This window comes from Protopterus annectens, chromosome 3.part0 (assembly GCF_019279795.1).
Source record: "Protopterus annectens isolate FY-2018-M chromosome 3.part0, PAN1.0, whole genome shotgun sequence".
In the NCBI taxonomy this organism is placed as follows: Eukaryota; Metazoa; Chordata; order Ceratodontiformes; family Protopteridae; genus Protopterus; species Protopterus annectens.
Window position 1 is genome coordinate 465,586,739 of NC_056731.1, and position 13,509 is coordinate 465,600,247.

The 13,509-nt window shown below is 40.7% G+C and overlaps 1 protein-coding gene across 1 annotated transcript in view; it reads left to right on the plus strand.

Annotated features, from left to right (window-relative positions):
• The window catches only part of TRIO (trio Rho guanine nucleotide exchange factor), a 5,137,669-nt gene that overhangs the window by 4,620,191 nt on the left and 503,969 nt on the right, over positions 1-13,509 (plus strand). The window contains exon 50 of the mRNA XM_044065600.1: positions 7,090-7,228. Coding sequence (XP_043921535.1) covers positions 7,090-7,228 — 139 coding nt within the window. The remainder of the gene's footprint in view (positions 1-7,089; positions 7,229-13,509) is intronic.

Sequence of the window (13,509 nt, forward strand, 5' to 3'; positions counted from 1 at the left end):
TGTGTGCTTGATTTCATCAGTAGTTGCATCTCACACATTACTGGCCACAACTCTCATAATTGAAATCTCAAGTCTACACATTTTGATAATGTATGTGCTTGAGCATGTCATTGTATGATTTACTGTGTCAGAGATATTAAAAATTTATTTTTTTAAGATTGCCAAACCTTGGAGAAAGAGGGGATCGGTGTCAGGCAGTCTAACATTTATCTGTCTCTTTCTCCAAGGTGCACTGATTTTGGACCACACATACAACTCACAATCAAGTGAGTACTGCAGTCTTGTTCCATTTTGAAATGAGCAGTGAAGCATGAAGCATAATTGAATTTGAACTCAAACTAGTCTGCTCCAGCAACTGGGAACTTAATATGTGTGATCTGTGTAACTGACTACATGATATGACTTTATCTTATCCATTCTGTCGTGTGTTTGACCTTACCCTGTCGATTTTGGTATTATGTTGCTTTCAGGACAAGGCCCCTAGATAAGTCATAGAATGATAGGAAATACAAGGCAATTGAGTCTTACAGCCATTTGCACCTTAGCAGTACTCTCTCAGGGAGGGTCAAGCTAGGAGTGAATTTGTGTATACTAATCCAATCATCCAGTCTGTGTTTAAAGAAAGATAATGTATCACACTGTTTAGTTTGCAGTGGGAGTCTACTCCAGAGGTGAGGACGGTGCTGTGTAATGAACCTATTTCTCAACCTTGCTTTATTTACTTGCTGGTAAAGTTTAGATCCCTTGTTTTAGTATTTCTGTTGTGTGGCACACTGCTTGAGTTAATAATACTAAAGGCAAGAAGAAAACAGCATCTCAAACAGATCTAACTATATTTAAAATGTTTTGCTATAATATTTAAAAGAACAGAAATCGCTAGCTTTTATATGCTTTTTGTGAACTGAGTGGCAGGAAAAAAACCAGCCTGCTGGCTGTGTTGAAGTACTGCTGGTACCTACCAGTCTCTCTCTCACTTTTACATGTAAGCACCACATGGTGCCTTGGGCAATGATCACCTTTTGGTGCTCGTTTCTTCTGTAGCAGTTACAGGTTTTATGGGCTCAGTGTTGCTAGCCCAAGGCCCAGTACCTACTAGTATAGGTCTGTAACTCTGAAGTGGAAACATTTCAGTTATTTTTCCAGAAAAACATGTCATGGTATTAAGATTCAGGTATATAGGCATGTACAATTTTATCTTCTTGTATTCTGTGTCACTGCATGAGAGTCCTTTTTTGGGGGAGTGCAATAAGCAGAAATCAGTGGCAGAACATTTCCTTGTCTAGAGAAATATGTAAGATTTTTATTTATGTATTGCCAGCTTAGAGGAGACAACATGCTAGACTACCTTTAAAATGCCTGTAAAACTTAAAGCATCTGGTATGCCTTCAGAAGAGGATTTGTATCATTCCCCTTTGATAGTTTATAGTAAATTATTTAGAGAATTGCACTTGAATGGTCACAAACGTAATACATCTGTTATTGCTATTGTATCCTTAAAGACCTGTGCTGAATGCTGACTTTGTCCTAATCATATTGTCACAGACCGTGCAGGGATTTTAATAGCAACATTTTTCCAGTAGCAGGAGTTCCCATTTGTGAAGAAATGTATATGAATTGTCCTTCTGTTCTAATATCTTGTTCTGTGTAAGTTTATTTATTTTTTGATACTGTGAGAAACAGAATTATAATACCAAAAAGCAATAGGATATAGTGGGGTACAAACAATAAAATATGACATGATTTCACTTGTATTCAGTTCCCATAATAATACACCTATCAATCACAGTGGAAACTCACACCAAACTACTTGGGGTCATTATTGATGACCAGTTGAAATTTGACCTACACGTCCTCATTAACATTAAGAAAACCCATCAAAACTTGGGACTCCTCTATAGAAATAAAAATGTTTTATCCAGTAAAGCTAAGATGGCCCTATCCCATGCCTACCTACTCCAGACCCTTCTTTATAGCTCTCAAATCCTCACCGACTTACAAAGCACACTACTCACTAAACTAGAGTCCACTTACAACAGGGTGGCCAAATTTGCTGCCGAACACCTGTACCATCGTCATCACTGCTTAGCACTCAGGAAACTAAATTGGTTAGAGCTTCCCTACAATCTTCTCCTCTCTCAGCTTCAGATAATTAATTCTATACTGCACCTGCCCTCCTCCTGTCCCAGCATTACCTCTATCTCCCCCTACTCCCCTCCTAGAACTCTTCGGAGCTCTGAACAACATCTCCTTTCTATATACAAGCAAAAAATGAAAATACGCAAGAACCTTTACAGTTAATCCCCAGCTGAGAACTGGAATAAATTTCTCCTGGACATTCGAAATATTAACCTAAACACCAGTTCAGAAATGCTGTAAAAAAAAACACCTCTAAGGAATACATGGCTATGTCTGTGTAATGATCCTCCTGATTGAATTTATTCCCCTCTGCCATTTTGCCTCCTGCCTGTCTTCCGTACCTATGTCACCCTGCGTCTGTTCTCTTCTGCTAATGTTTTTCTACATCACTCTTACTAGTTATAGTTTTTCTACCTTGTACCTGCATGATTGCTATAGACTCCAATGTAATTTGTGTTATAATTAGTTCTACTCACTACAGCTATTCAGCTGAACTGATGATGAAGAATGTACATTTTCTATTTGATTTTTTTTTTTTTTTACTCAGTATTATATCAGGTGTACTTATTAATCTTTTAGAATCTAATTGTCTATTATTTTAACTCAGTTTATTGTTACTCCTGGTAACTATGTTTATGTAACTATATATTCTATTTATGTAGTTATGTTTTTGTGGAGCTTTTCTCCCCGGGTCTCCACTGAAAAAGGGCTCCAGCCCAGCTGGACTAACCCGGTCAACAGATGTCAAATACAATATATGTACATAGCGTATAGCAATATAAAGTAGGCGTTACAATACTGCTTGTCTGATGCATGTGTCATGCATGAATTTTCAGTGTTATTTTAAGCTTGAGAGGTAAAACAGATTCTTAATGAAGAACCCATCTATTTTTGATCTTTGGGGTTAGAAGGTTAAAGTAGAGAAGAAACATTCATGACAAAACCTTGTTAATAAGATGACAAGAAGGGTTTATTTTTGTGAGTCACATACTTTTAGGTTGAGACTTGGAGAAGACCTTGAAGTAGTATTTTGGAACATACAGGGTAACTGGCCACATTCAAGACCAACTGCCAATACAGTTCCTCTTTTACAAGGTAGACCACCACCCCTGTCATTCTGTTTAACTTTTCAAGAACAACAAATTTGAACCAATGATTTTCATAGGCCAGAATATGTTTTGCAAAAGCATTAGTAGTTTTCTTTTTCTAATCTTAACAGTGGTCATAAGTCCGCTGTTTTAACATTCGTTCTGTTTCTCCACATAAAATGCCTTGCACGTCTGGTGCGAGGCAGCGTATACTGTACCTTTTGTTAAGCAGTCAAACCTGCCTTGTAGTTCAAATTTACATTGCCATGTTCCCATATAAGGAAGTATTTACAGTAGTTGCATTGCCTGCAGCTGCGCATCCTACAAATTACATTTAATGTAGATGTGTTTTCACTAAGAGGTCTCTCCAAAATGTTTTTCAAACATAAATATTACTTAAATATGCCAAGGTTAGAGATAGATGAGGCTCAACATTTAATTAAGACAGGAGGGTATGAGATAAAAATGGTGATGTGTAACCAATCTGCAGGAAAGTCTCCAAGAATAGATGGTATTCCAGTAGAAGTTTGGAAGCTAGGTGGGAAGGATCTGATGAAGATCTGGAGGGTTTTAACAGTGTTTTAAAAGGAGGGGAGGCCCCAGCATCCTGGAAAAAATGCTGTGGTGGCTATAATACCTAAAGATGGTAAAGACCCATCTGATCCTGCTTCATACAAGCCCATTTAATTTTTAAAGCATAATTATAAAATATTCATGCCTGTAATGGCTAAAAGAATTGAATAGGCAATGCCAGTTGATAGATATTGACCAGTGTGTTTTTTGTGGAGGTGAGACAGATATTTGACAACTGTAATAAAACAATGACCCGGAGGGAATCAGAATGTAAGAAAATACTGCTGTTATTGGTGGGTCTTGATGCAGAGAAAAAGCATTCAGCAGAGTAAACTGGAATTTTATGAATTGGGCAGTAGAAGCATTTGCATTTCCTGATCGAGTACAAAGGTTAATTAGAATGATACATGAGGGATCAGAGGCAAAAATCAAAGTGGGTGGATACATCTCTGGTAAGCTGTGTCTGAACAGAGAAGTCAGGCTGGGGTGTCCTCTTTCCCTTTTGTTATTTGCCTTACACTTAGATTCACTGGCAGAAAAATTCAAGGATATAATCAGTGTGGTGTTCATGAAAAGTTGGCTTTATTTGCAGAGATATTATTTTGTATCTAAGGGAGCCATGAAATGGTTCAGCAATACTGATATTTATGGGGATGTGATAAAGTGAAGTATTGAGGAGTGTGGAGTGAAAAGATTCTATTATGGCAGCTAAGGATATGTAGGAAGTTACTAAACAAAAGATGATACAAAAACTAAGAAACTGGAAGGTCTTGCTTATGGATATGGATCGCAAGATGTAAGCAATTAAAATGTTTTTAGTCCCTTTTTATTTTATACACAGGCCAGGCATGTTTTTATCAACCAGAGGAGATGTTGAGGATAGTAGAAATTAGAGTTTAAGGATTTTATTTGAGAGGGTAAGAGGGCAAGAATCAAGTGGGATAAATTGATTATCCCAATAGAACAAGGTGGTTTAGAATTACCTGATTTGAAGGGATAATTTAGATCTAGACAGTTAAGACTCTTGTACATAACACAAGCAAAAAGCTACAGTTCAAAGTGGGAAAGGATGATGATAAGGCATTGGGATAATTAAAAAAATAAAGAAAGAATAGGATTTTGGACATAGATCCTTAAAGAGAATAACAAGAGTCATACAGAGTATTATATTCATAAAGTAGCAGAAAGTATACCAATAACTAAGCCAACAGGGAAATGGAGAAAGGACATTCTGCCGATAGGAATGATTGCAATTAGTGGTACAAAGTATAAGCAAAGGGGGACTGAATTTACTGGAGGAAGCTGACAAAGGAATCAAGGTATGGGGAACAAATAACTGGAGAGGGAAAGGTAGTAGAATGGGAAGAGGCCAATAAGACATTTGGATTGCATGGTAGTGATTGCCTTCCCTGTCAGGAATTAATATCAAGTATAGATAGAGAAAAAGGATAGGGGAGCCCTAAATGAAAGGCATGCACTGGTTGAGTTTTTAATTGAGTCTAGAACTGCTGTTTAAAAGGAATAATTAATAGGGCATTTAAAATACTGCATGATAATTACAGGAATTAATGAAAGATTTCAAAAAAAGATTAGGAAGAGAGATTAGATATTCATTTCCCAAAGAAGCAAGGTTAGGAAATCTGTATGGTTCTCAAATATGCAAGAATATCTACACTTAGGATTTTTGCCTGGAAGTGTGTGCACAGATACTTTTTTTTACCCCAAGCAGACTCTAAAGAACTTTTCCTTAGATAAATGGCAAATGTTTGAAGTACTCTGGAGCATATCTTCTCAAAATGTAATGAGTTGGAAGACTTTAAAAATTCTCTACAGAGTACTCTTTAAGGAGTACTGGGTGAGCAAGTAAGTTTAACTAAGGAATTGATTTTTTGAGATGGGATATACAGGATCTGAATTGATAAGGCCTTGTTAATTTCAATTCTGGTGGCTGCCAAAAAAGCAGTTACTAGAAAATGGAAATCAAAATCTAAACCAGCTATACTTGAAATAGTGGATATTGTAACAGAGATGAGAACAGGAAGTGGAATCTTTGGAAAGAGGTAGGAGTAAATGACATAGAAAGTAATGTAAACTGTAGAAACAGTATATGCAGAAAATGTGTTGGAGGAGGAATGAGGTTTGAGAGAAGTCAGGAATTGAGTAACTTTTTGTAAATGTGAACGCTTTAAAATGGCTTTATTACCTTTATGTCAATGTAAGTTTGCGTGTGTCACAAGTGATAATTCAGTAAAGGTGTATTTAACAAAACAATTGTTTCTGTACTAGTAATGTTCCAAATCATGCTGCCACTTGAATACAGGGAAAGCTTTCAGGCAGAATTTCATTAGTGATTTTATTTTATCATTTTGCATTGCATCATCTTGTAGAGAAACAGTGCAGTACATGCCTACTGCTTATCTTGAAGATTGCATGCTTTGCTCCATGGTGGGTCGGTGTGCTACTTAATTTTGTGAAATTAAAGGTTTAGAAAGTAATTGAAGGAGTTCTTAACTTTGTGAGAATTCTGTCTTCTTTAAAGTGTGCGTATTATAGAAGGTGTACTGTTCACTACACAGCCATGATCCGTATGAAAGGTATAATGCAGTTGTGTGACCACATTCATCCTAGCTGTAGAGTTTAGAAGTCTAGGATCACACTTGCAAGATGGGCTTCCACTCTTCATCTCCTGGTATTGCTTCTTGAATTAGGTTTAGTGGTGTAGTGTGCAAAGTTAGTGTTAGTTTTTTTAGCAAGAGAAACTTTTTGGACACAGCGGTTTATTTATTGCAACATGCAGCCCTTCAGAAGAGTTAAACAGCTGTATATTTTTGTACTTGTATTCTTTCTGAGATATCATCAGCCTAGCATTAGTGTACTTGTGGTTACATTCGCCCTGTCAGCCTTTTATTGGTCCTAAAAAAAGAACAAAGGCAAAGAGTGCAATGGTTTTATATGTAGGCAGACTGCTCTCCAAAGGTTAGTGTGTGGGATGTCATGCATGCTGCCTTAAGAATGTCTGCTAGAAAGCTCCGTCTAGAAAACTGATGCTACCATCTTTAGCTGTAATGCAGCTGTACATTACTTTCATGCAGGAATAATCCAAGTATTCATACATTTATTGAGTACTTACATAAGCTTTACATAGTTGGTATCTTGCCTCAGAATTCTTGACTGTGATATGATTGGCATTTTGTGTTGGTGCTTGCCTCCAGGTAGTTTTGAAGAATAAGTACTCTATTAATAGATTAACATAAGTATTATTAATAAGTATATATTTTTTGCTCCCTCTTAGGAAGTCATCATCTTGGCACACAGCACTCCGCAAGAAAAAGAAGTCTGAGAAGAAAGATAGGGAAGGTAAAAGAGAGGGTAAACTTGAAAATGGCTATCACAAATCCCGAGAAGGATTAGCTAATAAAGTATCTGTAAAGGTGAGCACAACACCACAGTACCAAGTGATTATTCATAGTTTTGTTACTGAGGCATAATGCCAGTGCTTTATTGGTGACAGCAGACTTGGTGTATCACACACCTGGCATTTTTTTTTCTTTGTAAAAATCTGAGTCCTTATATTTTATTACTTTTAACTACCATTCATGGCTTTGCTTTTGGGCCAGAAATCCTTAAGATTGTTGAATTATTACCTTTCCCCTGTGAGCTAAGCCATAGCCAAAGCCTGTTAGATTTGGATTACCAGCACTGTCGTATTTAGAAGAAACAGCTGTCATAGAGTTTTGAGTCTTAAACTTAGATTGGCTGACTGTTTCTGCAGAAGTGGAATTAACACATTTATGACTCACTGACAGGGTAATGTCCTAGTACAACATCCAAGCTGAAAACAATTTATCAGTGGTCACCATTTTACTGAATGGGATTAATTGCCTAATAACAGGCCAGTGTTTGCATTGAAGTAGAATTTAGTGCTTGTCTTGTTCTTCAGCCTTCGTTGGCTCAGTGTTTCAGAGCATTTAGTAGATTGGACGAAGTCTAGTTTGCTTAGTAGTGACTGAAGGAGAGTCTTACTTGTTTTCCCCACACAAGCAAAATTCTCAGCTTCTGTACCAAAATATCTCGCTGCCATCAGCAAATGTTCAGTGACATCTTTATTGTTCCAGTCTCATAAAACAGACAGCATTGGAGCAGTTGTTTTTTTAATACCTTTGATCTGATGTTGTCAGTCTTCATTCTAGCCTCACAAATTAGTTCAGGTCCGATTTGTCAGATCCAGCTCAGCTGATGCTACAAGCTCGCATCCAACAGATCTCTCAAGCTTCTCCCTTACCCATAGTGCACCTTGCCAAATACCTCAGATCTCATTTACTACTTCTAGCTAATGGACGTGGTCTACCAGTCTCTCTCAGACGTTTAGATAAGTACAGTTTATTTTTTATTAAAACTCTCCCTTCACAGTTTTTCTCCATAGTTTACTTTATTTCCTTTTAAAAATTTAGTTTGTACTGTCAACTTAAATTTTCTTTCTTTTCTCCCTTGCTCTTATGACTTTGTTGTATTTTCGACATACCATTGCTCATATCCCCTTGCTGCTCCGGCTTCTCTGTGGAACTTAGGAGTTGTAATCTTTTCGTTTACCTTTCTTCATGCTCCTCCTCCTTACGACCCAGTCACAGTTTTGTTTACTAGTGTTGGTATTCCTTTTCCTTCCTTCTTTAGCCTGTTAAAAAAATTGACCTTTTTCCTTCATACTGTTCCTTGAATTGTTGTTGCTTTAGTCATTGTAGAAACAATGAGTGACAAACATGCAGGATTTAAAAAATGTTCAAATGCAGACCTAAGTTGCCTATCTCAGATGTGCACTCCATTTGCATATACTGCCTGGGTCCATTATATCTACTGGAGGATTGCTTGATTTGTCACGGATTCAATCCATGAGTGTTAACAGAATGTAAAAATAAACTAATATTAAAAGGTTTTCTTCCTTCCTTCCTTTGGAGAAGCTGTGTCCTAGTCTCCAAAGTCAAAAGCTTCCACATCGTCAAAATTCTCCTCTTACTCATCAAGGAACTGGACTGCCAAACTTCTGGGCTCAGCTCTGGAACAGAAAAAGACAAATCTCTTGGATCTGACTGTGGCTTCAAATCCTACAACCTCAGAAGCAATTTCCATGGCTACGGCTCTGTCAAAGTTGGAGCAGACAAAACCACCAGATGAGAGATTGCCTTCTGAGATTCTCTGTTGCCCTTGCACTAGATACTGTCCTTTGGTTGATCCACTACAAGACAATATTCCATCTTCTTTTCTACAGAGAACAGCATCCCCTTCCATTTATTCTGCTTGTTCTCATAGAAGCTTTACAGAAGAAGATGTGGAGAGAGCGGTGAGGAAGATTCGGCTAAGGGGCAGATTGGTCTTCCCTTGGTATCTAGGTCTTTGGGTCAGGCAGTCTAACCTTACACCCCCCCCCCCACAAGTTCCTCCTCTGACCCCATCTGCTGTCTTAGAATTACAGGATTCCGGTCGTCTGGAACTGTCAGTCTTGGATCTGAAGATCTCCATGTCATGTGATCCGTCATGTTCTGAGACCTCTTATCTTTTTGGATTAGGATAGTTCTAGGAACCAAAGTCTGCCTGCCGGGTCCAGGGTGCAGCATTTGACTCCAAAGTTTTCAGAGCCACCTCTGTTCCTCAGCACTGGACAGTTTGACTCCAGCTTCCTCCTTGGGGAAGGTCCAGTTGGATCAGAGAGAGGTAACAATCCGAAAACCTAGTTTCTCAGCTCAGAGCCTCTCCCTGGGAATGTCAAGCTCTGCCTTTGAGGCTGCAAAGAGAGTGTTTACTGCCTCAACAGTGCTGATGGAGCCTTCTCACTCAGATCCTACCCATTCCATGATGCCCTAGTATCTGGAGCCTCAACTACACTCTCCACGGGCATATCCTGTACTGAAACCTCAGGTTTCCTCTCAGGGAATTGTAATGTCCTCTTCTGAGACTTCCCCGGATCATCCCACCAAGGAAGTTCTCAGGAAAAGGACATGCAAGAGAAAGCACCTATACTTCCCGCAGGAATCCGTCACTGAAGTTATGGATTTTGACGAAGGCGAACTGTCCCCATGGCCACATCCTGAAGGTGTCCCTTTTGGGGACATACTAAAGATTCTGAAACAGAGAGGTGGCTGGACATCCTCCAGCCCTATGCTGGAGGAATCCATTCTCCTAGAGGCTTTCGCTACAGGACCCACTGCTTCCTGTGTGACTCTGCCCGCTGACGAGTTCATAGACATGATCTCTAAGCGGGCATGGAAGGAGCCTGACTCCAGAGAGCTGGACAGGATAATAGCACTACCTGTGGACAGACAGTTTTGGGGGAAAGGGGTTCCAGTTGATTCCATGGTTGTGGTGGCGACGACAAAGAAGGAACTATTTGACAAGAGTTCCATTGCCCATCTCCCCAACAGGGAGTTGCAGGTGATGGACAGACAGGGAAAGCGTGTCTTTGCTTCAACGACCTTTGCTTTACAATAGTTGAACTGTCTGGCACATTTTGTGAGACTTCAGAGAGATTTGGCCAAAGAGTTATGAAATACTCTCTCAGGAACCGTATCTGCAGAAGTTAAGAATTCCATGAGATTAATTTCTAACATTGTGGAAGGGACCTCTACAGTGGTGGGTTGAGGCATTTCCATAAGGTGGCATGCCTGGATGCAATTATGCGACTTTGCGGACCCATTTAAGTCCAATTACGTCTATGCACCCTTTGATGGAACTACTTTTTGGCCCTAAAGTGATGGAAATGCTCTCTAGGTGTGAGAAAGATGGTAAGACCTTGCCTGCCATGGGCATACTTTTTTGCCCCCCCCCCGAGATCCTTCACCAGGAATCAATGTAGTGGTTGAAAAATGTGGTTCAGAAAATCCCAAGGTCCATTCCATGACACACGTGGAGAAAGTGCTCCTCGAGGCAGAGGGGGGAACTCCAGTGGATGTCATCCCCCTCGTAGCAGAGGTAGCTCGCAACTCCAGGGTTCACAAGAATCTTTATTTGATAAATCCTGCCATCGCTCCTGGAGGCCCGACTGTCCACCTCTGGAGACATCCTGGCTAGAATTAACAAAAGATACTTGGGTGCAGAGGATTATATCCAGAGGTTATATAATACCATTTTCCCTTCCACCCACCAGTTCCCAGGAAAATCACTGCTGTTCCACCCAGTTAGAGGGATCAGACAGCAATTCACATTCTAAAGCTGCTAGAAAAAGAGAGTCATCCAAGAGGTCCCACCAGACCAGATAGGATCCGGAATTTACTGAAGGTTCTTTTTGGTGCCAAAAAAGACAGGGGACTTGACCAGTTTTGGATCTCTCAGATCTAAACAAATCTGTTCAACAAACCAGGTTCCAGATAGTTGCAGTTCAGTCCATTCTCCCTTTTCTGGGCAAGGACAACTGGATGTCCTCTATAGATTTCCAGAATATCTGCTATCCTATAAAGATGAACAGGTGCTCCAGGAAGTACATATCCTGTCAGCTGGGAGCCAGTCATTACCATTTCAGAGTACTGCCCTTTGGACTCACCACAGCCCCTAGGATGTTCACCAAATGCATGGCAGTAGTAGTAGCAGCACACCTCAGGCTGCAGGGATTCCCAGTGTTTCACTACATAAGCGAATGGCTGATCACCGCTCCGACCAGGCATCAACTCATACAGCCAAGAGATCAGGTTTTCCACACCCGTGCTTTCCTAGGAATAACCATAAACTACAGCAAATCACAGCTTCTACCAGCTCAGACATTGGAATTTATTGGAGCACTGCTCAACACAAAGATGGACATTGCTTCCCTTCCCCCACATCGAATTCTAAACACAAGGTCACAGGTCAAGAAAGGTTGTAGACAATAAATCTGTCTTGGCCCACATAGTCCTCTGAACGCTGGGTCTTATGGCCGTGGAGATAACCTTGGTAACATTGGCCAGTTTTTACATGCGGCTTCTACAGTGGATGATAACTATTCAGTGCCCAATCTTCTGCCAGTCAGTGTCGAACCAAATAAAGATTACCAACACTTGCAGAAAAGGTCTCTGGTAGTGGATCCAGTCCTATCAACTGCTCCATGGCTATCCATTCATTCCGCAACAGCCCAAGGGCATAGTGACCATGGATGCTTTCCAGATAGAGTTGGGAGGGGGCATTATCTGGGGAAGACAGTCCAGGGTACTTGGTCCCCCGAAGAGGCCACTTTGCATATAAATGTTCTAGGAATGAGAGCTATGCTTTTGAAGATGAGCCTTTCAAGATATTCTTCCCTCTGAGACGATTGCAGTTTAGATGGACAACGTCAGTAGTCTGGCACATCAGCAAACAAGGGGGAACCAGATCTTATCCTCTGTTCAAGAAGTGCTTTGTGTCTGGCAGTGGGCAGTTTCTTCAGACCGCTATCTTTTAGCTACGCACAGTCCAGGAAGATCCATCGTGATTGCATACAAGCTGAGCATGTGCATCCTACTTTCCACATGAGTGGCCTCTCAGTGAGAAGTTGGCAGATGAGATTTTCCATCAGTGGGACCAGCCATGCTGCAATCTTTTTGTCTGTCTCCTAACCAACAATTGCAGCAACTACTTTGCCGTAATCCCCCCCACAGGGACAGTCAACGAGTGATGCTCTACTTCATGATTGGCCTCCTGGTCTTCTTTATGCACTCCCACCAACCCTATTGATTCCAAAATTTCTACAGTAAGCTTCCAGGTCAAAGAGCCCAGTGATCCTCATTGCTCCCTACTGGCCTCGACAAGTTTGGTTTCCCTTTCTGTGTCCTCACCTGGTTCAACCACCATGGAACCTAGATCCAACTCCAGACCTCCTGTGTTACCCAACGTGCTTGTCACACCCAGATATTCCAAACCTCAAGCTGACCACTTGGCTTCTCCAGTTCTCTTAGCAGCCAGACAAGTCTATGCTCTCATCTCCTGTACATCGTATACTTCTGTCTTCCCATAAACCGTCAACAAGAAAAACGTATTCAAGTTCATAGGTTGGTACTAGGCTATCAGCCCTAGGGCCTATACAAGCGTAGCCATAACAATTCCCTGGCTATTTCTTCCCACACTATTTACTTCCCTGGACCCCTGTCTAGCAGGGTGACTGACGTGATCCCCGGGGTGAATTTCCTTTCTCCCATCCAATCGTCAGGGTTCCTTTTGAAGAGGACCAAAGAGGCACTCTGCTTGACATGTATGGGCAATCTATTCCAGAGTCTGGGGAGTCTCTGGGTCAGGAACCTATCCCTCCAGCATATTTTGTTTATTGTGATGACAAGGTTTAGATCCCTGGAGCGTGTGGCTCTGAAGGATTGGGATTTCTTTGTGTAGCATGTCCAACAGCTCTAGGTTTGACATGGCCTTGTATGTTAAGCAGAGATTGCCTCTGAGTAGACGATATGCGACCGAGTATAGCTGGATTTTTTATAAGGCGGTCAGCGTAGGGCATCTGCTTTAGGCCTGTGATTCTTTTAGTGAGGTATTTCTGCGGCCTTTCCAGTTGTTGCAGATGTTTTGAGAGGTACATAGAAAACGGGGCGTTGTATTCTATAATGGGTCTAATGAGGGATGAGTACAGTGGGACAATAACCTCCTTTTTTCTGGATGAAAAGCCCTTAGTGATGAGGTGTGCCACATTGAAGGATTTCCTGACTGTTGTGGCGATGTGGTTATCGAAGGTGAGACCACTGTCCACCTGTGTCCCTAAGTGTCTTATCACACA